This window comes from Aythya fuligula, chromosome 4 (genome assembly GCF_009819795.1).
Source record: "Aythya fuligula isolate bAytFul2 chromosome 4, bAytFul2.pri, whole genome shotgun sequence".
Lineage (NCBI taxonomy): Eukaryota > Metazoa > Chordata > Aves > Anseriformes > Anatidae > Aythya > Aythya fuligula.
The window spans coordinates 33,142,738-33,170,370 of NC_045562.1; the positions used below are offsets into that span (position 1 = coordinate 33,142,738).

Genomic DNA, 27,633 nt, shown 5'->3' on the forward strand with positions numbered 1-27,633 from the left:
GTCAATTCAAAACAACAAAACCTGTTATGAATACCTGTCATGAATTTTCAAAAGTAGATCTTGATACAGGGAGAAGGTTATCTGCAGTTAGTGGAAGACTTGTTTCAGAAAATCTGCATTGCATAATTTTTTTCACTTGAAATATAGCTTTAGTGTCAGGATAAAGAGAGAAAATATAGTTGTGCATCGTCTATTTTAATCATCTGGTAAGTATTTTTCATTTCATCACACATGTACTGATCTGTGGCCTGTGACAGACGTTATTCAAGTCCACACAAATGGTGTTTTTATTTGTGTATTACTTACATAGTTTTATTTCTAGATCTATTCTATAATTGGAAATAATTTCTAAGTTGTAACTAAAGACTATGCTATTTACAGGTCTAGAGGCCTTAAAGTACATCAGGCTAGTATAAACAGTATACTGTGAAATAGGAATTTCAGTTTGTGGTAAATCTGTCTGTCCCCAGCAGCTCCAGATAAAATAATTTTAGCCTTCTAAAGCACATCAATTTGCTAGTCTGTGGTTCATGTATCAAAGAACATTCTGTGAAAATATCAATATCATTGGTTAATATAAATGAAATTAATTTTTAAAGCTGGGCTAAAGGTTGACATCTGAAAAATTGCATTACTTTGCAGAAGAGAAATTTCTGTCTTCTAGTGAAATTTCAGGTCATAAGGGCAAGTAATTTTCACAATCTTCAATGGGAACCAGTGAAATATGAACTTCATTGTCACCTAGCCCCAAAGCGATAAGATAAAATGAGCTGATACATCATTTGCTGTGGTTTTATCATCTCCTCCAGTAATTGGAAGAGAAAACATAAGAGTCCTTTACCACCCCCCTCCCCAATCCCTTCACCACCCACACCCAGGCATAAGCCATTTTGCTTGATCGATACAAAGGTCACAGAGTATTTATTTATTTATTTAAATTTTTTATGCTGGGTAAAACCATCTAGTGGAACATTAAAGTAATGAATATGTTTAATTGAGTTTGTCACCCATGAAAATGCTGAACAGGATTGTATAGCAGACTGTGCTCACAGGAGGAGCACAGGAGAAGAAAAGGAGACTACTATTATTTGAGCATAGATTTAAGTGGCTGCATGTATAAATATCTACTTTTTAAAATAGAACATCTTATTCATTATTCTCTTGAGAAATCTAAAATAAACTATAAGTTTTGTGATTTATTTAAGAGCATTAGGATATTTAACATTACTATTAATCTTGGATGTATTTTAAAGAAAGATCAGCATATGTCCCTTTCACTATGAATTCTACAGCTAGCAACTAAATAGTATCCGAACAGTAGAATCTGAAGAAGTGGAACACATTTACAAGGCTGAGATTGTGGTGGCAATCCAGGTTCTTGATGAACTCTGAGTCAGATTTCATATTCTCTACATGCTGTAATTTTGCCTACCTGAACAAAGATGACCCCAAAAGACTAAGAATGCTACTAGAAGAATTTATTTGTATAGATCCTTTCTCAGCTGCAATCAAATTTAAATGCAAATTAAATGCATTTTGTTTTTGCTGTGTCTTGATTAATGTACTCTGTAACTTTTTTAGATCTCAAGAAAAACTGTTGTGAAATATACAAATATTCATCAGCTTTTTAAATAAGCTATTTAGTTTTTATTTTACTCATGACAGTTAAATTGGCTGGCACATTAAAGTAATATAATTATTCAATTACAGTTTCAGTTCTATAACCCATTTGCACACTTAATTACTTATAGGATATTCACATTTTTGAGATCAATAGTACTTTTCTCTAAAAATAAAATATGATAGCTGACTGGTTTGCTTAAAATGTAAAGCAAACTGTTCATCTGCTCCTCAGTAAAATACTATTTTTCTAATTCATGAGGAAGCTGTACAGATGGTATTTTTTAAGTATTGCATGTAATCTTCTGTAAGAGAAATTGCTGATAATCAAGGTTGGAGAGGATTTTGGAGAAAAGGTAGGGTTGGGCATTTGTGTCCAAAATAGCTGACTGGCTTCCACGTGGGTATTTTCATGTTGATACACAGCTATGAATTGTGAGGAGATGACTTGTTTACACGTGACCATAATTAACAACCAGCTCTGTGCTACCTGCATTTTCTTGCAACTCTGATTTACAGTCTTCTCAAGGTGGAAATTGAAGGTGGCTCTTCTTTACCTACTGGCTTCTTGGTGGGCTTCTTCCAGTCAGGTAGTGGCAGTCAGGGCCTGCAGCAGGACTATGAGAAATGGTTACAGGTTTGGGCCTTCATTTTTTATTTGAAGTAAAGAAGGGACTTCATGCAGAGGTGAAAGGAGTTTTGTATTTTAAATTGTGTTGTCATGCTGTTTGTTCATCTGTTTTCCTTGCAATACCTAAAGGGGGCCTACAAGAAAGCAGGAGAGGGACTGTTGGTCAGGGACTGTAGTGACAGGACAAAGAGCAGTGGTTTTAAACTAAAAGAGGGTAGATTTTTATTAGATGTTTGGAAGAAATTCTTCACTCTGAGGGTGGTGAGGCACTGGAACTAGTTGCCCAGAGAAACTGTGGATGCCCCATCCCCGGAGGTGTTCAAGGCCTGGTCTGGTGAGAGGTGTCGCTGCCAATGACGGGTTGGAACTGGGTGATCTTTAAGCTCCTTTCCAACGCAAACCATTCTGTGGTTCTGTGAAAGGCTGATCACAGAGTAGTTCATGTAGTAAGATTTGTAGAATCATGTACGATCAGCTCATATATCTACTTTAATTATTTTTCACGGAAATGGTAAACCATATAAATTGTCTGTTCTCCTGTAGGGTCCAATGTATTTTCAAATAAGTGAAATGTGCATAGATTAAACTTAAATCTGATGTGTGGGGTTCTGAAGTTCTATAGGTTCATGTGGGGAAGGTGGTCCTATTTGTGCATGTTAAATTAGATTGTACACCCCCATTAGTCTGTGTTTCACAAGTTAGTCCAAAACTATTACCAATGGTAACATAACACAGAAATAAATGGGAGTCATTTTTAAAGCAAACTTGTAGTACAAGAGGATGAATAAAATGGTTGCTCTTAAATTCCTAAACATATTTCTGTGTTGTGTGACTTAAGGATGAAAACAGGAAAATGCAAAAAAGCATTTTGCAAGTTGTAAGTCTGAAACTGAAAATATCAGAAGTGGTAGCACTGATTAAAAAGAAGTCCCTTTATCAAAATAAAAATTCTGAATTTAACTTAAAGCGCTAGCCAGTTTCTGCAACTAGTAGGTTCTGTTAATAGAATCAGATGTCTGGCAAGGAATAAAAGGTTGAATTTGATTTTTGTGAGGAATCCTTGCTAATACACATGAAAGAAATGTGCTTGGATCTTTCATCTAGTCTACTGGGCGCGCTAAGCGCAGAGCAATGGTAATGATGCAGTTTCCATAGCGACCGGTTCATTGGAGGGCTAGACCTCTGTCTAGGGTGCTGTCAGTGTGTGAGGAGGTTCAGAGAACAGAGTGTCCCAAAGAAGGGCTGCTTCCACCTAATCCAGTTTTAATTGAACTCCAGAGACTTTGAAGTGAAGCTGCGGAGCAGGCAGCTACTATTCCAACTCAGAACGAAGGCCTGGCTCCGCTAGGCCTCAGCTGCTTCTCGCTCCTGATAACTGCTGTTAATGAGCGGCCTGAAGAATTGCTCCAGCGGTGACTGCTACTCTTTCTGTAGCCTGATCCAAGTTTCTGCTGTAAATCCTGTTATTTCAGTAACTTTAGCATGGCTCTATGAGTCTCCCAACATAAACTCGCTCTGCAGTTGATGCTTTTCCTTCCCATTTTGAAAAAATGGCGTTGGGCTGTTTGCAGTGTTTCCACCATCTCAACAAATGCCAGTCTCACAGGGTAAAAGTAATATTTACATTGCTGATTTTACTCATAATATCCATGTAATAAGTGTTTAAATTTGAAATGTGCCGATTCGTAGTAACAATCAGTCATGCTTTAATTGCTACTACTGAAATGCAGAGAAATGCAGAAATACATTCCTGATTCTCTCTAAAAATAAGCACTGAAATTATAAGCTCCAATTTTAAGATTGGAAGGATGAATACTAGCAAAACTACTAAGAAATTTTTGTACACAGGGACCACAACTTTGTCTCTCTTGTCACCTCTTTTGATGTTGTGCTCTTTAAAGGATATTTATATGCATGTGACAAAAGCAAAACACAGCAGTTCTGAGTAGCACCACAGAATTATACAAATCTGCCAATTAGTGGGGCTGGCTTGTGGATGTGGTAGGGAAAGTGTCAGCGTGGCCCAACTGATAGTTCCTCTGTTTCAGAAATGATTGTAACCATAGGCAGTCTCTGTTCCTTTCATCACATTTCAGGAGTTTGGTTTCAGAATAATTATGCATTTTTGCCTTCTCTTTCTGTGTGTGTGGAGGGGTGTTGGGAGAGGAGGAGAAGTTGTCTGTCGCACTTGCATTGGGGGGAAGATGAGAGATTAACTATAAAGGAAGAAGGTGTGGGAGATGATTTCCTTTGTAAGTTCTGAGCTTCTGTGCTAGCTGCTTTTGGTTTGCCCCACTTGTTCGTTGTTATAAAGTTCACAGATGTAGTATGGTATTTTACATTGTGTTGTGCAGTGCTCTTTATAGAGCTTCTGTTCTCTGTGCTGCAAAAACAGTTTATTTGTGAACATATACTACATGTGAGGCAAAATCCTCCGTTAAAAATCTACAGGCGGGTGATTGTGTTCAAAAACAGTCTCTGTTATATTAAAGGCTTGAATTTTACTTTTCTTTTTTTCATCTCTTATTTCTCTTTTTTATTTATTCACAGTATATTACTTAAGTGAAATTGTTGTATGAGTGATGATGTTAAAGAGGATTATATATGCAACTCTTTTTCTGTGATGGATTTGTGTTAGAAGTATTTGTGTTTGCTAAAATGGACAAATCTCAGATATTTTCCTTTTGCATGTGGTTTGTTAATCTGAGGCAGAGGAGTGTCCAATCTTGCTGTCTCTTAACACTTACATAATTAAGCTTTGAAATGAAAAGGAAAAAGTGAAGAAACAAAGAAACAAAGTGGCTGAGGACTAAAAATGGGATTAGTTTGAATTGTGAAGGCAGACTAAGCATCTGTGTCTGTCAGATGGGATGACAGGAATTGTAACAAGTTACTTTGACAACCGCTTACTCCATAGAGAGATTATGCTGAGTTCATTTGCAGGTTTGTGTTTAACCTTAGCTGACAAAATGATACTTAACCTCTTATACAGCCAACCTTTATACTTCTAGAATTAATGAATGTTGCCATAACGATAAACGTAAGGAACATTTTTTTTCTTTGAAGACATTTTTTCTTTTTTATTTGTTACAGTCCTGTTATTACAATGCTAAAGCAAGTGTGGATGCATCTGATGGCACTAGTAATACATTTTCAGAATATGCTTTTATATTTTGCTGATGTTCTAAACCTTTTGCAATGTTTCTGAAACTGCCTTGGTTATGGAAAACACAGTTAATATGGAAAATACAGAAAAAATAGAGCAAATTTTTAGAAGGCCTTGGCGTGAATTGAGTTTAGGACTTCAAGAAGTCCACAATAGCATGATTATCATAGCATGATTTTAAATTTGAGAACACTAATTTTGCTTCAGGTTTTGCATATAATTGGTAGAATCCATGTTTGTGCATCAGACAGTTTCTCTTTCACAAGATGTTACCTATACTCACAACATATTCAAAACATTTTTTTCTCTCTCTCTTTCTCATTTCTAGATTCTGGCATATACAGAAGGACTCCATGGAAAATGGCTCTTTTCAGAGATTCGAGCTATCTTTTCTCGACGTTACCTTCTGCAAAATACAGCACTGGAGATATTCATGGCAAATAGAGGTACTGTGAGTTTAGGGCCATGTCAAGTACTGTTTTGGGGACATATGCTTTCTGTTGGGCTGTTTAGTCACTCTGTTTTTTGTTATGGATTTGTGTAAGTAGTGGAAGGGTTTGGATTAAGTGCCTCAATATTTAAATTAGTATATTTTTGTATCGTATTTTTTTTCCACTTTTTTGTTTGTTTGTTTGTTTGTTTCTTGAGGAATTAGGTTCAAACACAGTAACTGGGCATTAGCAATGCCTCACTTTCCTTTATACCCACATGTTTATTTGGCATTTAAACATTCTTGCTTAAGGCATACCTACCTCTGATCTGTTATGCTTCAAGGATTTTTTTTTGTCTCTTGGGAGGGTTAGCAGTTACTAGTTATACATGCTGAGAACAGAATGAAAGAACTGCACTACTAGATTGGACCAGTGACTGGTGTAGCTTTGTACTGTATTTCTAGTAATAGTATTCCAATATTATAATATATTTCAAATATAGGTATGCAATAATCTGCAGCTCTTAGATATCTCTAAAATTTCTATATAAATGGAGAAGTGCAGCTTTCAGTTAGATCTTAGTGCAAGTCTATGAAATAAATGTGGACTTAACCCTGCGTGATTATGAACATTTTTTTCACTCTTCACTTTCTTCACTTTCTTTTTCAAACATACATGTATATATGTAGTCTGACAAGTCACTCAAAATATAGCGAGTTTAGACTTCAGAGAATTTTATTCTGCTATTTTCTCCTCTTAAATTTTATTCTAAACCAGGTTATATGATGTCTTTGCAGTTTAAACTAAGATTCTTCAGTCACTTCTAGTGGTTTTGTACTGATTATGAAATTTTGAAAACCAGATTTTGAAATATGTATACAAAGACATCAAATAACGTAGGTCTTAAGAGGACACTTTTCCAATATAGAGAAGTTTTTTGGTAGTAATATTAAACAGTGTTGTCCTTAAGTCAGTATGCGTTTCACCAGACAACATCTTTTATACAGTTAACATATCAGTCAAATAGTTTTTCTCTGAGTTTAAAATTAACTCTAACCTTAAACATAGCTGGCAAGGAATCAGACATAGATCTTGCAGAGAGCATCATTATGCATATCTAGAAGTGCATATCATCCACTGGAATATTAATCATGTACTCAAACAGTTTCATATTTTGGAGCCCCTATAAACTAGCCTCTGTGAAGTCATAAATGTCCACTGGTGGTATCACAACTGGATTGTGTTATTCCAGTTTTTAGGTTTTTAGGTTCCTATTTCATGAGTGTCATTTTGTGTTTCAGACAAAACATGAAGATAATATATATTAAATATAATAAATGTTAAATATATTGATATTGAAAATGCAAAATAAACTGATAAATGTGATGCAGTTTATACATAAAATATCATTTTTTATTTAGTTCTAGTTAGTCAGTGTGTACATAAAGATTTACCTTCTGTTCAGAAAGCAAAACAACTGTAGGCTTCATAAGCTTTGGGAAAGTGTCAACTGCTGAAATTCCTCTCAGCGGAAAACAGAAGTAGTTCCAGAAATTGTATAAAAATGTATGTATAGTAGTCTCAAGGAAACATGTCTATTTGTTTTTTATCTGTTCAGCACCTAAGCTTAGGTTTAAGTTTTATTGGGCCAGAAAGCAAAAAATAAATGCTGCAAAATAACATTGTATTTCATTTCTTGTGTTCACAGTTGGTGTCATGTTCAACTTCCCTGACCAAGCAACAGTAAAGAAAGTGGTTAATTGTCTTCCTCGAGTCGGTATTGGTGCTACCTTTGGATTACCCCAGACCAGGTATTTTACAGTTTGAATAAATTATACCTGTGATTTTTTTTTTGTGAGTTCTTTTTTTTTTTTTTTCATCAAACCAACCTATATGGTTTAAAGCATTTATACCTCCTGGTTTACAAAACATGCACACCCTCAAGCCTGTCAATTCTACATGCTTTTTGGATTGTGTTTATATAATGAAGACTTTTGGATTTGAGGTTATTACTGTGATTTCTGTCTGTTACAGGGAAGGTAGCTTCTTTTTGCAAGTGAGACTCAATCACTTACCATACTTAAGTAAAATACGGTTCTTTATGGTTACCAACCCACTGAAATTTAAGACTGATATGACTGATAGTAGGACTGATTAGCTTTTATGGTAGTTTTCAATTATATTAGCTTGACTGTAACATCCTTGAATCCTCTGTAGTATTTAAACCCAGATGAAAATGATTGTTCCTCATCAAGGGGATATTGTAGTAATGTGTAGGACAATATAAGCTAAACAGCATGTGAAGGATTAGTATGGTATGTTTGTCTTCCAGCTCTGGAGGACAGAGCTAAATCTTACTTAGGGTAAGTGGGAAACTAGTAATGCTATGGCAGGATGTGAGTTTGGATCCTAAAACTGAAGATTATGATTCAGTTTGCTATGATTTTAGCAGAAGATATGGGCTCAATTGCAAGATATGTTCTGGATGGGAGTCAGCAACACACCTTAATGTTCACTGAGGCTGATGGAAGTAGTTTTTGAGGTGTCCCCCATGTCTGTTGGATTGCTTAACTCTTGGATTTTAGTGAGTGATAAAAATATTTTGAAGTAGATTAATTTCTAAAGTTTTAGAAGAAACAACATCTAAGGAATAGATTTATTCTTCTTTCTAAAAAATTGTGTTTTTGTAAAGTATTCTGTACATATGGATTGCTAAACCACATCAAAACATTTTAACCATGTCCAGAAAAAAATTCTTTTGAATTGCTGATTGCTATTATTGTTGCTCTGTAAGATCTTAAGGATTTCTATTTACAGAAGTGAGTTATATGTGAAAATTTTAAAATATAAATGAAAGTATATACAAATCTTTTCAAAATTTCACATCTATCTATATTGATAAATAGGTTTAGTTTAATGACATTTATAGAAATTAAAAAAAATATATATTTTCTATAACCGTTTTCTTATATATATAATATTATATCGTATATATATGTATCTTTTCTATATATATATATAAAATATATATTTTTTCTACCAATACCAGTAAAGATTTATAAATGGAAATTATATCTAGATTTTTTCCCCCTATATTATATGGTTCTGGTATTTACAGATGTTTTTATGATAAACAAGACAATCTTGGGAATTTTATAATAAGCTCTTCTCTGCTTGATTTAGCACTTCAAGGAGTGGCTTTGTATTCATTCACAAACATTGTGAAATCTGGCATCAGATTCTAAAAGTTTAATTGAGTTATTTATGATTTACTCTCCAACACTGCCCAGAATATCAGTCTCAAGAGGATGGACTTCATAATGAAAGTTTTATCATCTTATCATTTTTTTCCTTTGTACTGGTGGAATTTAAAAATCCATTCTGAAAGGTGACTTTATTCTTAGGTGACATTTTAAGTTGTGTAATATTCTTATTTAATGGTCAGGCATGTCTCTAAATCACTAGTAACATGTTTCTGTAATACATTAGGCCTTTGTGGAGAAGCTAAATTTGCACAGCTGTAAAGGTTTCTGTTTGAAAGTTTTCAAATCTTGGCATATCCAGTTGTCAGATGTTTTAAGTTTTTTGCTCTGATTAGATAATAAAAGTTTAAAAATGAACTTCAGGTATTGAAAATAGCAGTTTAATCTCCAGAGAAATCTAGCACAGAACTAGTAAAAAGAATATGTACAACTGCCACTACATTCAGGTAGGTAAAAAGGAGGATCCACCAGGTTTTTCCATTATTTTTTTTTCAATATTTATTTTTGTTTTCCAGGCGCATATCTTTGGCTAGTCCACGACAGATTTTCAAAGCTTCGAATATGACCCAGCGATGGCAACACCGAGAAATTTCCAACTTTGAATACCTGATGTTTCTAAACACTATAGCAGGTAACACAAATTACTATAAAGACTCAGGAAAGGAAGCATTTAGTTAATTGTGGCACAATCTCAGAAGTCATAGGGCACTGCTACGTTTTGCCCTTTGAACAAGTAACTTTTCCTATGTAAAAATTTGTTGTGATTAATAACTTCACAAAATTCTCCTAAATGTACTTTGTTCATAATTATACATGGCATGGTATGCAATTAAAAAGCTGTACTGAACTGCACTTAAAAATATAGCTCAAGTCAGAATATCTTGACTGTTGTGGAAGGACAGAATCTACACAAACCGTATTTAGTAGTTTCAGCAATAGTAACTTCTTTTTCCCTTAGGATTCTAAGTTTTGATACTTGTAAGTACTATCCTCTCTAAATACTGCTGATGTAACAAGGTCTCTGTAGGTCTGGAACCCTCTGGGAAGTGCCAGCTGGGGAGCAGGATATTTCTGGAGCCAATAAATACTGCTGTTACAGGACAGATGGGTGGTCTCTGAAGTGTGGTGTTTGGATCACCGCTATTGCTGTGCCAGTACACCATTCATCCATTTCCAAATCCTAATGCATTCCCCAGTGCAGTTATCCTAGTGTCTTGTTCTATAAATGCATAGCTATAGTTCATGTGTCCTTTCTTGGCCCATTAGTTTTTAACCAAATTGACTTCAGTTTAGTAAATGGAGGTTGTAAGGTCTCATTACCACTCTTTCATTTCCCAACATATTTTGTCTGCAGAGCAACTGCGGCCTGTGCAAAATTTCTCAATTTTCAGCTCTTTTCTATGCTATAGACAGTGTTGAAAGGTCTACTACTTCCCTTTCAGACTTGTCTGTTTCTAAAAAAGACTGGTAGAGCAAATGCCTGTGCTCACACTAATTACATTTTATATAAATGGTCAGATTTGCTAGTTTCTGCAATCAGTCATTAAGTCGGGGATGCCAGGGTGCTGGCAGATTTTATAGAAGTAGGGCTGGATTTACATGCCTCCTTACTGCCCAAGTGGAATGAGGCAAGATCCTGACACTGTTTTCTGTGTCTCTAGTGAATTAACCTTTTCAGCTTTAATGTATTGAGTTCTAGCTACTTGCTTTTGGAAGTTTAAAGGAATGAAAAGATAGCATTATGGAAAAAGGGAAAGCCTAGTTTCCCATGATGGGGAGGTAAAAGATTGTTGTGATGGCTGTTAATTTGAAACAAATAAAGATGGAAGTGTCATGTATTCATAATCCTGAATAATGTGTGATGTGTCCAACTGATAAGGAAAAGAAAGGATCTAGCTATATCTAGCTATACCATTTATAATTTCTGGAAACCATGATGGACAAATACTGAACGGTGAAAGAAAGCTAGGAAAATACAAACTTAGGGTGAGTTTTAGATTTTTTTAATTATTTTTTTCTGGCAATCTGATAGTTTGGGTCATAAAATCTCTCTAGGGAAGAAGTAAAAGCCTGTTCTTTGAGACTTTTAAGACCAGACTAGACAAAATCTGAGGACATGTTGATAGGAGGTGATGTGAATGAATGAGCTTCTGCAACAGTATAATAAAGACAGAATCCAAACAAAAATTATGCATTTTAAAATTATAAACCAGATTGCTTGTAACATGTATGTGTATGTATTGTGTATAGGAGACTATTCTAACTGGAAATTTTGCTTTTACTGGAGGAAGGATATTGTTTCTATCTTACAGATGCATGAAGGTGCATATGTGAACCCAGATCCAGAATATGTATATTCTGGATATACATATATATTACAGATTTTCTCTTTCATTATATTTTGGCATATCCACAGATGATCAAGGAGAATTCACCTTAAAATGAATTCTCTGGATGAAATGTGTGTCTCTTGTATAATTTCTGAAATAGTGAGCTTCTTCACATACTAAATTAATGCCGTATGCAAAATTGTTGCTTTAATTTTAATATAAATAAAAGTCATTGGACTATTGTATTTTTTTCAAGTGTTTCATTTCAGAGATAGAAGACAAGGTGAAAAAGACAAAGAAGGGAGAAATGTATAGAAAATTAATTCATTTAACTCTTACTGCCAGCAAACCAGTTTATAATTAAAGTGAAATGAGCTGAAATGTTTAAATACTAGCAATTTGCAAACTTTTTTATTGTCCTTTTCAGTGAAACAATAAAGAATCTGAAATAAATTACAGTTCTTTTGAGGAACTCATGAAACTATATGGTTGCATCTTTAGAGGCTTGTATTTTAGTTAAGTGTTAACTCCTTTTAACTCAAGTTTCTGTTGTTGTTTGTCAGGTCGCACTTACAATGATTTAAATCAGTACCCTGTCTTCCCTTGGGTTATCACCAACTATGAATCGGATGAGTTGGACCTTACACTTCCTAGCAACTTCAGAGATTTGTCAAAGGTATTTGTCATCCGATACTCTTTTTGTTCTCTCCAATAATTATCACAGTAGTTTTCAGTCTCGTTCATGTCTTCTGCTGTGTGTGATGCATTAATAATGCACAACTGTTAACTGTGTTTCATTTCTAAATACATATACTGATAATAGGGATAAGGTTGTTTTTGTGGAGAAATGGACTATCAATGTATTCTTATTACTTCTCATTGTTTTAATTTAAGAATTGTTAATGGAAGTACTCTTAGTTGGAACATATACGTTTAATTTCAAATTTTAATGAAGTTAGGGATGACAAGTCAGCTAAAGATTAAAAATTTGCCAAATATTTTCCTGGTTTTCTGATGAGAATTGTGTTTTTAGTAGTAAACCTATAATACCATATTTTAAGAACTTTTAAATCATTACCCATATTCCCAAAATAGAAACTATTTTTTCATTTCCTCTGTGAAACAGCTTCAGGTATGCTTAAGTAATGCAGCTGTCCTTTGTCAAATAAGCAAGGGATGGTTAGTTTCTTACAGCTTTGATGAACTACTTTCTCATGGAGTAGTCTTGCTTTTCTAAGGCTCTTTCCCAAATGAACATACATGGATGAGATATTATATAGCTTGTTTAAAGCTTTGTAGAATGTGATTATTTTCTTTCAATCTTTTCCAAGCAGGTAATATTTCATTTTACAAAGTGTAAGCATCTCATTTTCTCTACAAAGACTAGAATTATTGAATCATAGCATGGCTTGGGTTGGAATGGACCTTAAAGATCATCTAGTTCCAAACCCCCTGCCATAGGCAGAGATGCCACAAACTAGGTGCTGGACTAGTTAAATGGACCTAAAAACTGGATCTTTTTCTAAAAGCTGGTTGGCATTTGTAGCAAGGGGAAATAATTAATTAGTGGAAAAACTAAAGAAAATATTTTAATTAGAACTTTTTTTTTTTTTTTAATTTCTTCTATACAAAAAAGTATCATGATAGAAAAAAATCCAAAAAGAAGGCAGTTTAAAAAAGTTCCTACTTTCAATTCATTATTGATTAAACTAAGCATAGGTCTGTTTGAATATCTCCAGAAAAATGATTTTTTGACTACACATTTAGTACTTTAACTTTTAAAAAGCACTGTGCAGTCATCAAATAGATATGTATATATGTGTATATGCATATGTATATATATTTACAGACTATTCCATGCATTTCTTGTGTATATATATGATACATATATTATAGCTATATAATGTAAATATATAAATATATAAAATATATATATATAAATTTCATACATATATATTATATACAAATAAAAACAAATGTATAATATTATAAGTGCAAAGCAGAGCGATGCTGAGGTACTTTAATTGTAATATTTTCTAATAATACTACTCAAGTTGAATAAGTCATGAACTTGAACATCAGCTCTGTGTAGCTTGAATTAGTACATCAATTAAATGTATTAATCATTCTTACTTTCCTTGATTATGGTAAGATTTTTGCAACCTCAATTTCCATTAATTTTTGTTAAATAGTAATGAAAATATAAGGCTATTACTAAAATAATTAAAGACAAAAAAGATTGCCCACCTGTTATACTTCTGAGGAATCTCCTTTTAAATTTATTTTAATTTGTAAACTCATTAACTCAGTCAGAGCTGTAGTCCTAGTTTTTCTGCCTCCACCCTGAAACAGAAGTAAGTGCAATGTAGAACAATTTTCCTCACTTTAGGTTAGGCACCACTCTTGCCTCTGGTAAAAAATTAGATAGGAAAACCACTCTTTTTTGATGTGATTTTTATTAAGTTACTTTATGATACTCTGTTATGTGTTGTTGATGAGAGCGCATCTGTATGTAACTGCTGTTCTGGATGAATGCATGTCATTCCATTATACATAATGAAAGTCTTTATGCCATACCTATCTCAGATACAGTAGTTCAGGTTTTGGTTACCATTTAGGCATTTCTAGGAGTATCAACTCTATGTAGTTTAAATGTTAAACTGTCAGGTAATGACTTCATGGCAAATATGTGAAAAACTTGCAGTACCTTGTTAACGTTCAATTATGAGTATGTTTGAATATAATGTGTGTTGTGATATTTGCATTCTTGTACCTTGTCTTTGGGGTAAAACTTCAAAACAACTGCTAGTTATGTATTGTAAGATGCCTATGCATCCTACAGAAACAGTCCTTTTGGACTGTTAAAGGTTTTAAAAATATTTAAAGATATTTCACTTAACATTTTACATGGTTTTAACAGTCCTATTGTGGGACTTGAAGAAAAAATGTCAGGTCAATATTTTTACTTTTTTGGGGTTCCTAAGAAAATTAAAAGTGAAGGTTTTTTTTAGAAGTTGCAAGTTGAAGTTACATATGTAGAATGACAAATATGAATAACAGTTTTGTTAATATATTATCTAGAAGTCCACAGTTAGTACAGATTTAAAGAACTGCAGTGTATAGGTTAAACCAACACTTTATTTAAACAGCTTCTTATGGCATTGTTTTAAACATCAGTCACACAATGATAAACCAAAGCAACTGAAATGGATTGTGGTTAATATTACTGTCAGTCTGACAAATGTTCCTGACAAATGCCAGGAGTGCACTGCCAGTCTGTTACCCGGCTTTGAGTCGGGTTTTTATTTCTTAAGAGGTGACAATGGTTTGGAATGAGTATTACATATTATATTTATAGCTACATATATTTTATTTATACAACATACACAGTTTCCCACCAGAACATGTCCCATTTTCCGTATTATGTTATTCAAAAACACATTTTTTTCCTTTTCTTTGTTCAGCGGAAGCAATAAATTGTGATGTGTTTCTGGACTTGGTTAAGGGAAAAAAATGAGGTAAACATGGAAAACACTGAATTATCAAAGCATGATTTTACTCAGATAAGTTTGTTACGGGATCTTGCTCTATGCTGTTGATAATTTATCTTTCGTAAGACACATAATTTTTGCAAGATCACAAAATGACACTACTAGAAGAAAATTATAACCTTTTTAAATCTTCTTTTGTCTTCATCATAGCTACATGTGTACATAATATTTTTATTCTCATTTTTGTCATTTTCTTGCAATGTTCGCTAAATCATCATCAATTTTATAGTGGCTGTTATGTAAGCAATGACTTCTGTTCCAGCCAAGTGTACAAAAGCATCAAATAACTCTCACCTTTATTGAAGTGAGGGTTTTAATTGGTATGTGAGAGCCACTGATATCAAAGACAGAAGAGAAGTAATATATACTTATACTATATAATATATATATATTATATATATAATATTTACTATAACAAAGAAGGCTAGTTTTGTTATTCTAATGTAAACTTCACTGTTAATTGCTCTTCAGCATGTCAACTTGAATTCTGTTGTAGGGTGTGCATCTCAGGTGCACAAATTCACCGTTCATATAACTCATGCTAATATTTTCCTATGTGAGGAGGTAGAGTGGGAAGGGCATGAAATTTGCTTACTATCTCTTGTTACCTTTGGCAAGGAGATAGAAAGTAGCAGGTGTTTTGATCTGCAACCGTTGTAATTTTGCAATATTTTTTTTTAATGCTCTTGCCTAGAGAGGCATTAAAACTACTAGAAACGTTCTGTGAATAAATGCTTTTCATGAAGGAAAAGTAAAATGACATTTTATTCATCTCATGCTCCAACACAGGAGTCAATATAGGTAATTACCAGATAAAACTCACCAGTGTCCGTCTGAGGATAAAGTGTGTTCCAAAATTGGGCATTGTAAGAGGGTGAGAAGAACAATGTAAGAACTAACAATAATGGGTGCAGTGGCAATGACTTATTTTGATCGGCAATTGCATCTGGAATTTGGATAGTGAAACCTGTGACACTTGACACTGCTGGGCTCAGCTTCTGCCCTGGTTGCCTTGTCTCTGTTATTTCAGGCAGTAAATTTGTCACCTGTGACAAAAGATAGCACTTAATTAAAAAGCATTCCAAACCCAGACAGGATAAATTCTGAAAGAAGGAATAAATATCATTACTCTCAGGCAGTTCATGTGAATCCCTGCTTAAAAAAAAGGGCAGTACAGGAAATAAAATATTTCAACCTCTGTGTCTGAGTCCCTGGCAGTTAAGAAAAAGTCCAGTATATTTCCTACAATTCTGGGTCACCACAAGAAACAGTGGTAGAGATATGAAGGCTGGCCCCACACTACAGTGAGACTGAAGCAGTGATATCTGAAAATGAGACACATTTTTCATGATTCATTTGTTAGTCTATTATGCATTTAAATCTTTTTAATATGAAACACAATTATCAGATTCTTGTATGCATCTGGTATCAAGTTGTCATGCTTTTTGTGAAACAAAACTCTTTTTTTTGAGGAGAGGGACACTCCATACTTTCCAAAACACTAAGCAGAATAAGGAACAGTTGAGAGAAACAATATAAGTTAAACATATTTATGTTTAATAACATAAATTTTTGCCACTTCTGAATGGGGGGACAATTGGTTTTGTGAGACTCTGCAATGCCAGCAACCCTCAGACAGCTTCCTTCAGGGACTTTTATGAATGGCAAAATTGATCAATTATCTTTTCTGACAGCTGAGTCAATCTGTTGCATCTTGTCTTTCGGCACATGTGGAGACAGAGCTACAAATGGTTCTGCTGTTACAGTGGCCGTGCTGTGGGTGCCAAGGTTGGTTTTGCAGCACCATGGTCAGGCACCCCCCGGAGCAATGACTTGGTGCTTCAGCACCATGGACAGGGCTTGCTCCACACAAAGGCGAGCAATTCAGCCAAAAAGCAGCAACGCACCTCGAGGAAAATGTGTTTAGTTAAGTGAAATAGGTACTGATTGACAAACCTGGCTTACCTGTGAGCCTTGGAGATACTAAACTGTTCGTTGTGTGTGAAGCAATTCAAGCTGTTTGGATTCTAGTATCAATCTCTGTGTGATAACCAGTAGCATACTTGTTTCACTTTCTCTCTGAATGGTGTTAGGATTTTTAAAGGTAGAATTTTTGTGCTGATATTTTAGTTTGAGCCTCATGCAGCATCTGACTCTGGACCTTTTTCAGAATCAGCATGTAATTTCCATGCATGTTTTGCTAATTCTTCCTCCACAACTCTTAAAGAGACCTACCAAAACTGAAATCTCACCCAAATACATTTCTGAGGTAGTTATTGGAACATACATTCTGAAATCGTACTCTTAGTCTAGGTAGAATTTGTTAAATATTTTGGGAATTTTCAGAGAGTATTACACTAGCATAATCATCCTTCTATAACTTTGTCCCTGTCCCTGTCCCTCCCCCTTTTTTTCTTGCCATTAGTTGGTTATTCTCTGTGTCAAATAGTCTCCTCTATAGAAAAAGTAGTTGAATGATATGAATGCATCTCAATACTATTACTTTTTCTTCCCTGTTTGCATTTCAGATGCATATCGTGATTTCTAGAATTGCTTGCTTGAAAAGAACTAAGAAAAGCAATCTTTTTATTTATTTATTGGTAGTGAGGATAATAGTCATCATCTTCCTCTGCATCAAAGAATGCCATTGTCTGTAATAGACAAATACTCAAAGAAGAGAAAAATAGTAACTCAGAATTAACAATGAGCATTCAAAATGTTCACAGAATCACAGAATTTCTAGGTTGGAAGAGACCTCAAGATCATCGAGTCCAACCTCTGACCTAACGCTAGCAGTCCCCACAAACCATATCCCTAAGCTCTACATCTAAACGTCTTTTAAAGACCTCCAGGGATGGTGACTCCACCACTTCCCTGGGCAGCCTGTTCCAGTGCCTCACAACCCTTTCAGTGAAGAAGTTCTTCCTAACATCTAACCTAAAACTCCCCTGGCTCAACTTAAGCCCATTCCCCCTCGTCCTGTCACCAGGCACGTGGGAGAACAGGCCAACCCCCACCTCGCTACAGCCTCCCTTGAGGTACCCATAGAGAGCGATAAGGTCGCCCCTGAGCCTCCTCTTCTCCAGGCTGAACAAGCCCAGCTCCCTCAGCCGCTCCTCGTAGGACTTGTTCTCCAGGCCCCTCACCAGCTTCGTCGCCCTTCTCTGCACCCGCTCAAGCACCTCGATGTCCTTCTTGTAGCGAGGGGCCCAAAACTGAACACAGTACTCGAGGTGCAGCCTCACCAGAGCTGAGTACAGGGGGACGATTTGTTATATTAATTTGTTATTCTTAATTTGTATCTGATGTTGTTATCCATTCCACTCTTGCTCAGATGCCTTGGACATGCATAGGTTTCTAATTGGAAATAAATTGTGGGTGGTTCATAACCCTTTGAATGATCACAGGAAACCATAGGACACATGTCTGGCTTTAAAATATACTAACAAACAAAATAAAGTGATTTCACACACATCTTGGGTAATAACATGGGTGATATGGGGGAAATAAAGGAGGAGACAATTATTTGATGTATCTTTATGTGGCTTTAAGAACTAGTAGAAAGCAAATAAAGTTAGGAGAAAACAGGTTCAAAATAAACAGAAGGTAACAGGCTCTTCACACAATGTGCTGATAAGTTTTGGAACTCGTGTCTGCAGGTTTTTGTGGATGCTAAAAGTTTATGTGAATTGTTCCTGAAAAAACAGCTGTAACAAAAATCCATTCAGAGACATAAATATGTAAAGAAACATCATATTGTTGGAAGTCTGGATCACTGGGATGTGGGAGGGTGTTGGGGAATGTATCGCTGTATGGTTCTCCCATTTTTGAAATCTTCACAGTTTGTGATTGATCCACATTACAGACAAAAGGCTCACTTTCACAAGGTTTTTGGTCTCACCCAGTACAGACAGACATATGTTTTTTATGTGCCAGACCAGTAACAAATTGCTGCTGCTTTTTCAAATTATGGTTAAGCATGATCACTTTGTGGAAGTTAGATGTTTTGCCATCTTGGTATATGGTTTCTGGGTTTGTTAAGCTCCCATAAACAATTTGTCAGTCTGTTGGGGAAACGTTTTGTCTATACAACTGTTATCATGCTTTAGCTTGTAGTAATTTTGCAAGTTTATATACGCAGTGTATGATTTTAAGGTAAATGCCTTCATTGATCTGACATTGTTTTATGACTTCAAGTTACAGTGTCTTTTTTATCTAGTCTAAACTGTTTTTCTGTGTGATTACAATAGTACTAAGGTTTAAAGGCAACTTTTAGTTTATAAAAACATTCAAATAGCAAAACTAAACCAAAATATAATGTACTGAGAAGATGAAAATCTTCTGATTTCTGAATGAAAAAGGAATTGCTAGTGGAAGGTAATGAGAGATTGGAAATGATTGTCCTGCTCTTCATTCCAGCTTACCTTTCCTTTTGTTAGTGTTGTTTCTTACATGTCTTCCTTTGGTGTTAATTAGCACCAAATTTGCATTTGCAAAAAGTCTTGAATGTGAAAATCCTCACAGCCATTCTTGAAAAAGACTATCAAAAAGTGAGACCTTCTTCCTTTCTGCTCTTCTCCCCTCCCCACTACTCTCCTTCCTCCTGTGAAGAAAAGGCAGAGAGGGTGTTTTCACTATCTGCTGCCTGCTGCCATGATTCAAGTATATGTGAATTCTCGCTAAATTCTGTTTCTGGAAATCCATAAAATGATTTCGTTTGTCTCTGTTTTTTTGTTTATAATAAATGAACGGTGATGCAGGGATTTCTTGCACTTGACAGATTATGGACATCATATACAATTGGTTGCTTTTGGCAGCAGGGTTACTTTGTGAGTGACGCAACTACAACGACAACGACATGCCTTCTTCACCTCTGGCAAGCAGCTTGGTTTCTCGTCATGATTCCCAGGGACATGCAACTTCCTTTCTGCCTAAACTTTTGGGAGCCTACATAACATAACCATTCCGTTCAGTTAACCTTCCCAGTAGTATTAAAGTGTAGTAATGTCTCAGATTTTGCAGTGTATGACACATTCAGTTTTGCTGAACAATTGATTAAAACTTATGGAAAAGCACGTGTGTGCTTAATTAGTTTGCAGTTCAGTAGTGCATTGTTTGTATACAAAGAGTTGTTTTGAATTCTCCTACAGCTGGTTATCTTAGCATTTGATTCTCCTGATAGCAGTATGAAGGCACAAAAAAAGGAAACCATGGAGATATTTCCTTCAAATTAAAATTCTTCCAAGATTTTAGGTGACCTGAGGTGTATCCTGTTGTGAATTTAGCCACTGCTAAACATAGTTTTTCTTCATTCTTTATCCTTAAGATTAAGTTATGATCCATTTTTCAACTTTGGACTTTGGGAAGCTTCTGTGCTTTGCATCATTGCTAGTGTTCATATAGACATGCTCAGACATTGTAGTTGTTAGCCACCTCTAGATCAGGTTTTGCCACTTTCTTGTCTCAAAGTATGTGTGAGATCTTAAAAAAAAAATCTTAATAATTAACCATAAATACAGTATAATTCAGTACTGTTATTTTAAAGAGTACATGGATATGCCCACAAATACTTACTTAATTTGCACACAACTCTTTTTTTGCTTTTAATCACTCCCTTTTCTGAATTCTCAGTTTCCCATAAATATAAAATTTATTTTAGAACAAACTCTGATAGCATAATGAGATCTGGTATATTTATTGAAATACAGTCTTTTCAAAGAAAGCTTGTAAGTTTAGACAAGTATTTAAAAAGACATATTTAGTTTAAAAAGCTCAGTGGTTTTAGTATGTATATAGTTTATTAAATTTATTTTAGAAAATATTGAGATAAGAGGATTATGGCATTTCATCCCATATACAGTGCATCAGGAAATGCCCCAGGACCCTTCATATGATAAAAATGCTGATCACAGTCTGCTGGTTACACTTGTCACTTAGATAAAGGAGCTGCTGGGAAATAGCTGTCTGCACCCTGAGCTGTGTGTACAAGTCTTAAATGAGGTGGCTGGTGGGCATTTGTCTGTCTTTCTTCAGTAGCGTAAATAAAAAGATAAACCTGAGTGAAGAATTCATTTGCATGTCAAAATAACTGCAAGTTTATTGTTCTGGAGTACCCTTGACTGGCTTTTATTGCAATCATGTGCACCAACCTGTGTATCTAGGTAGATGCTGAGTCACTTCATATGAAGTTGTAAGAGAAGAGCCAGTCCAAAAGCTTATCCTGCTCAATATCTTGCCTCTATGAATAGCCAGTAGGAGGAGTCTAGTGAAAGCAGAAAAGAAAAAGGGCATATAAAGCATCGTCTTTCCCTTCAGATAACTTCCCAGGTCTGGCAACCAGAAGTTTAAAGACTTTATGAACTGGAAAAATAATTGACGCAGTCATGTTTAATGCCCACTGATGGACTGGTGGCCTAATTGTCTTTGTTCTTTTTAACCTATTTGTGTTTGTTCTGCATTGCTCCCTGAGGCAATGAATCTAACAACTTAATTATGTGGGAAGGTATAATTTTCTTTGTTTTGTAACTAGGGTAATTCTGGCTTTTTTTTTTTTTTTTTTTTTTTTTTTTTTTTTTAAACTGTCGTATGAAGTCTTGCTTGCAGCTCTTGTCTATACTAGTAAATGATGTAACTTCAGGCTACATTAATGAGAATAGGAAGCATTCTTCAGAACATGCTTTATATTATCATCTTCCTTGATTACTTTCTTCCTACAAATTTCCAAGTGTCGTAATTTTTTGAGATACCTGTATTCAGAATAAGAGATTGGAATTATAAGTACGAGCATAACGACTTGCTGAGAACCTTAGCTAGATGGAACACTAATCGAGAGGTCGGCCCCTCGACAAGGTCACCAGAGACATATGTTGCCCTTAGCGGCTGGAAAAGAAGGCAGCATAGTTATATGAATTTTTCTGATTTCATGTTCTTGATGTCAAAATCATTAAAGTACAGTCACTAACATTAGTAACTATTGCATAGTTTCGATATTGCACATACAAAAAGTGTTTAATCATAGGATTTCTTAGTTCACTAAGAAACCACATGAAAGTCAAGTAGCTGCTTGTGTTGAAGTTCTCAAAAACTGAGTGTAATGAGTGACTAAGATGTGATTTACAATATGATTTTCTTATACTAAGGTATAAGAAAGTAGATCAATTTAGAAATGGAGCAAAAGATTACCTATTTTCTAAGTGCTCACTGTGGCAGAAGACAAAAGTTCTGTCAAGTTCCATCCATATGACTACAGCAAAGCTTTGATATCCAAATTCATAGTTCCCCCCTCTTAACCTGATCTTTCTTGTAGGATTTGGGCATCTGCTGTGAAACCAGTGCATTTGGGGCCAGATTGATAAAGATGGTTATTCTCCTTCACAGAATCACAGAATTGCAGGGGTTTAAAGGGACCTCAAGAGATCATCGGGTCCTTGATAGATTATTTTTTTTTCATGCTTTTAAATCTTTCCCAGAGCAACTCAAGGATCTGTTTAATAGATCAGTGCAGGGAGCTCAAACAGTTCAGCAGATGATTGTGTTTGTAGCTTTCTTTTGGATACTGTTCTTTAATGAATTTGAATTAGATATGGATTAAAGATATGGCATCCTGTAAAGATGAGAGCATTGCAGGATATAATTTTCAAGAAAGCTGTACTCAGTTTTTTGAGAGCAAGGGTGGTAGCAATGAGTGAGAATAGCTTCAGAGGGGGACATGGCTCTTCTCACACACAAAAATGGCAGAGGGAAGAGTAGTGATTTACATTAAATGAGTTTGTTTCCAGATATTTCCCAGCTGATGTAAGTTAATAAAGTTGGGGTGTAATTAAACCCTTGCATCTGGTCTTTATATCTCTGGGAGGAAGAAGTTTTATCAGATGATCAGGAAGGCCCACTGACAATATTACAGATACTGGCTACTTCTGGGAGTTAATTATGTGCTGCTAATACCAGCAGTAACTAAACAAGCAGTTCTCTAAAAATGCAAAGGTGGTTAGATTGCAATAGAGTGTTCAGCACTCAACGTATTTGTGACAATGAGAAGACTAACACTGGAACACTGAATGCATTTCTGATATCTGTATATTAAAATATGCTGATAAAGTGGGCAGGGCACAAAGAAAGATTAAGGCTGGAAGAAATGCCTTAAAATGAAAGATTTGAAGAGCTCAATTTCCTTTGTTTATTAAAAGTTTAATTGCAATCCGTAAGTACTTTTATATACAGAAAATATTGGGAAAGTAGAGACTTTGATATGTCAATGAGAGGCATAAGAAGATTTCTTTTGTAAACACACTAGTAAATTCATAGCCAAACTGAAGCACATATTGTTAAGAAAGAGGATGTCAATTGCCAAAAGAAAAAAGTTCCAAGAAAAAATAGTAGATTGTCCATGTACTCAAGAATCAGATGCCTTTGTGGAAAGCAGGTCGGCCAAATACAGCTCGTGTTATAATCAAGTATAAACAGTTGGGCTCAAAATCATGTAATGGAAAGGAATTTAATGACTTGTCATACAAACACAAGACTAGATGAGATGACCTAATAGTCCCTCTGTGCTTAAAGCCCAATGAATATATGAAAAATACCAGTAATGAAAACCAGATATTCATCTTGAAAATAAAATAAATGAAAAAAACAACATACTTGGCAAGGATGCTACAAAATATAATTTAACCATACAGACGATTGCATTCACAGGAATCCAAATACCTGGTTTGATCTGGATTGAAAAAAACTGTAAGAAATCAGAAAGAAAAAACTTTTTTTTTCCCTTTTCCTCCCCTTTTATCTTTTTTCATTGTCTTTTTTTTTTTCTTTCTTTCTTTTTCTTTCTTTTTATTTTTTATTTTTTCTTCCATGGGTGCTGGACCCATGCCTAGTAGCTCATTGATTTGTCAAAGTCAGTGTCATTATATGAATTCTTATAGGGAGATGTCACGTGTTTTCTTAGTACGGTTTCCATACTGCTTAAGCTCAAAGGCCAGTTTTAGTATCTTGTATCTTGGGCGTCAGCAAGCCCAGAAAACTTTCTGCCGTTCAAAGGTAGCTCTCTTCTTCTGTGGATAACCGTCTTGTGTTTAGTGATAGATACAATCCTGATGATTTGACTGTGATTTTTGTCACTTATGTTTCTGTTGTCTGATTAATGCCGTATTCTATTATGCAAATACAAAATTAACATGAAAAGGTAAAGCTGAAACAATCAGTAAATCTCTAAAGTAGAAGTGTGAGCAGGTTGTGTGGAAGACTGGCTCAGTTTGCTGGGCCGATTCTAAGCTCATCAGTATTGAGAACTAAAACACGCGTAGGAGACATATGCAATGAGAGATACAAATGTGTGTCGTGAGATAACCAGTGAAAGAAGAGCCACTGATCCTAACTTCTCAATAGAAGAACTAATAGAAAGTTAGTAATAACAGGAACAAAAAAAGGGGGAGTAGAGGGGAGGTGTTAAGTAGAATATATAATAAGATGTCATAAAATAAAATGGACAGAAATCATTGAGCGCGTTTGAAAGTACAAAAACATAAAAATTGGGAAGACAGAGAGTGTGCAACACTAAGTTTGGTATTGTGACAGTGCTGTCATAACTTGTGACTACTGTGAGGAAGGCTAGGATATTTTTCAGGTCTTACTGTGGTAATAAATTCTAAGGAATTAACTTCTAAAATGCATCTGAGAAAGAGAGAACAGTTCATAGTTCTGTGGCATAAGATAAAAAGCTATTTTTGACATGTGAGTAATTCAGTTAATGAAAAAGAGGTGAAATATGAAAAATAATTGGCTAAGAAGTGATTTTTTTTCAATTTAAATATAAATTTAAAAAATATACATTTTCATTAATTTTTAAATCTTCCTAATTGGCCAGTGTAGACTTAGTTTCTGGATCTGACTACTTTTCCGAAGTCATAGGCACTTGCACAGACTTCCTGATTTCTAGTAGTAATGGTTAAGATTGCTGTCTTCACCAAAAGAAGTAACCATGAAGATGAAACTAACGTACCTTGACTACTTGTTTGAAGTAATTAAATGCAATTTATTGCCATATTTTCCACTCTAGTCTTTCATGGATTTTGAATATTAATAAGTCAAAAACTCTGCCTAGTATTATATGGATAGGAGACAGTAAAAATGTCAATGCTTGTTCTAATAAGAGAAGCCTTAGTAACAAAAGGCAGCATGTATGAACCTGGTATGTCTGTTTATTTGGAGTAACGCTATTTAAAAATGAAATCTTATTAAATAGGAAATAAAAGCTCTTTGTTTGTCTTCTGAAATATGTAACTATAAATAAAGATATCGTAATTCTTTTCTTATAAGCCTTTGATCTGCTTATGTTTGGCCATTAGCAATTTTCCAAAATGAACATATTCCTCTTTTAGACGTGTATGTATAATTGAACATCTGTGAGAGTCCAGGAGAGATTCTGCCCTATTTAGAGGAGCGCCTTTGTTAGGGTGGTTTGATGCTGCAACAAGGCCTCTTCTGAAAACAGAGGCAAGATGTGCCAATGTTCCAGTAAAGTTGACACAAAATAATATTAAGAACCAACAAATATAACCATACACCATAGTTTCTGGACATATTTAACATCAGTAGATGGTAAGAGTCAGTGTGTTTTCTGAGTTGTTTTTCAACAAATCATTCATTTTTGTTCCATCTCAAAGAGAAGAAAAAATATTGGTCCAAAGTCTGAGGCTTACTATGTTTAGCACCTGGTTAAAATGTGAGGTTACTTATTTTAAGCTGCTGCTAGATTTGAGAGCACTTAAAAATTAATGGCAAATGAGTATGTTTTATAAATGGCTTGTAGGTGTCATGCTTGTAACACTGGTTGCTGTAACAGCCACTTCAGATCAAAACCAAGGTGATCACGCCTTTGGAAAAGAGAAAACAAAAACTCCCATAGCCCAGGTTTTCCTCCAGATTGAGCCATTTCTCAAATGAACTCTAACTTGAGAATGATATGCATTAGTCTTTTTTTTCGATACAGTTTGATAGCAGCTATAAGTGACTTTATTTTTGTGTCTTGACTTCTGTAATGTCATCCATTGTTTTTGCTTGTTGGATTTTTTCTCTCTCTGTTTTATTTTCCCCATCTAAATTAGTCTTTAATTGGTGAACAAATGCCTATTTTTGCTCTCCGAAAAGGGGTGCTGCAAAGAAAATACAATCTGGAATTTCTGGACATGAAAGCTTTTAGCTTGTCTTTCCTTAGTGGTCTGAGGCAAAGGGAAACCATGTTGAGCAAATTTCTGGTCTCACAGTTACATCTAGTATAGCTTAGTTTGGATTTACTCTTCTCCCTTGCCATTTACCACCAGGGGAGGGAATCCAGTATGTAATCAGGATTCCCTGTTAATTTGGAAATAAGAAATAATTACAAAATTTCAATCAAATATTTTTCTAAATGAAAAGTCAGGAGTATTTGAATATTCCTCATACGTGTTTTATTCTGTAGCTCAGGCATAGTTAACTGTTTACAGTGCAGCATAACACACTACAATCACCTCATCCTTAAAAGCAGTTGTCAGAAAAATATGGGCCTGCCTGGTAGAATGTATTAGCCCAATACATTGTCTCCATTTTATTATGAAGCTGCTGGGGAAGCTGTGATATACAGCACTGTCATTACAGATCTATTGTTAGAAGGGTCCTACAGTCTTCTGTGTGCTGCCATTAATTTATAGCAGTAAACAATATGTAGCCCTCCAACTGCAGCAAAGCAGAATCTTTTAATGAGGTGGATGTTATTACCACAATAAATCAGTGCATTCGTGTAATGTATAATTCAATGTGTGTATTCCCACTGTAACTTCTCTGAGTAAGCTGATAGTGTATCATTGTCAGTGCACAGCTCCATGGTTCTTTTTTTCTCCCTAAGCTTTCTTTCATTTGGGGACTTTTTTTATTTGCTTGCAAATAAATGTGACATGTCTTGATAGTTGTCCTGTTGCAGGCTTCAGAAACCAACTGTAACAATAACAGCTAAAATCAATAGTGTGGATTCTGGCTATATGGATCTCTGCATGATTCCTTTTTTTGTTGTTTTTGTTTTTGAAAAGAGAATGAAATCAATTCTAATTGGGTTTAGCTTTATATTCAAGGAGTGTAATTCTATAACTATTGATTTGGGCTATACTCATTTGGAGAGTAATAAAAATAGGGGCAGATAAAGAGAATGCATAAAATGTTACAGAACCATAGAGCGCAACGATGTTTCTATTTTTAATTCATATAATATGTCTACCGATGACCTTCTTTCTTCTTTTTTTCCCTCAAGCATAGCCGAGTCTTTAGGGAAAATCAGTACAGATGGAGATTCCAAAATGGTTCTTGCAACAAAAAGACTTCTTGGAGTCAGTTTCATTCTTCCCTGGAATAAATTTGCTAAATCAGATAAAAATCCTTTTATACAGGAACCACTTCTTTCAGAGGGTTATATTTCAAATTAGTGAACTGCAAAAATAGTAATTAACCTAAGATGTTTTCTTCATCCTACTGCAATGTGAAAGCCAGTCTAAGTAAAAAATGTAAGATAAGATCTTAGGTCATTCATAGATCTAATCTATCCTAGAACAGAAACTACTTTGAAGCTTGTATGCCAAATTTCATATAAGCTGCAAAGAAGCAGATATTTAAAT

At 35.0% G+C, this 27,633-nt stretch overlaps 1 protein-coding gene across 6 annotated transcripts in view; it reads left to right on the top strand.

The window, feature by feature from the left end:
• The window catches only part of LRBA (LPS responsive beige-like anchor protein), a 398,303-nt gene that overhangs the window by 259,340 nt on the left and 111,330 nt on the right, over positions 1-27,633 (top strand). For all 6 annotated transcript variants that reach the window (XM_032187390.1, XM_032187392.1, XM_032187391.1 and 3 more), the window contains 4 exons: positions 5,746-5,863; positions 7,557-7,659; positions 9,627-9,742; positions 12,005-12,117. In XM_032187390.1, the coding sequence (XP_032043281.1) occupies positions 5,746-5,863; positions 7,557-7,659; positions 9,627-9,742; positions 12,005-12,117 (450 nt within the window). The remainder of the gene's footprint in view (positions 1-5,745; positions 5,864-7,556; positions 7,660-9,626; positions 9,743-12,004; positions 12,118-27,633) is intronic.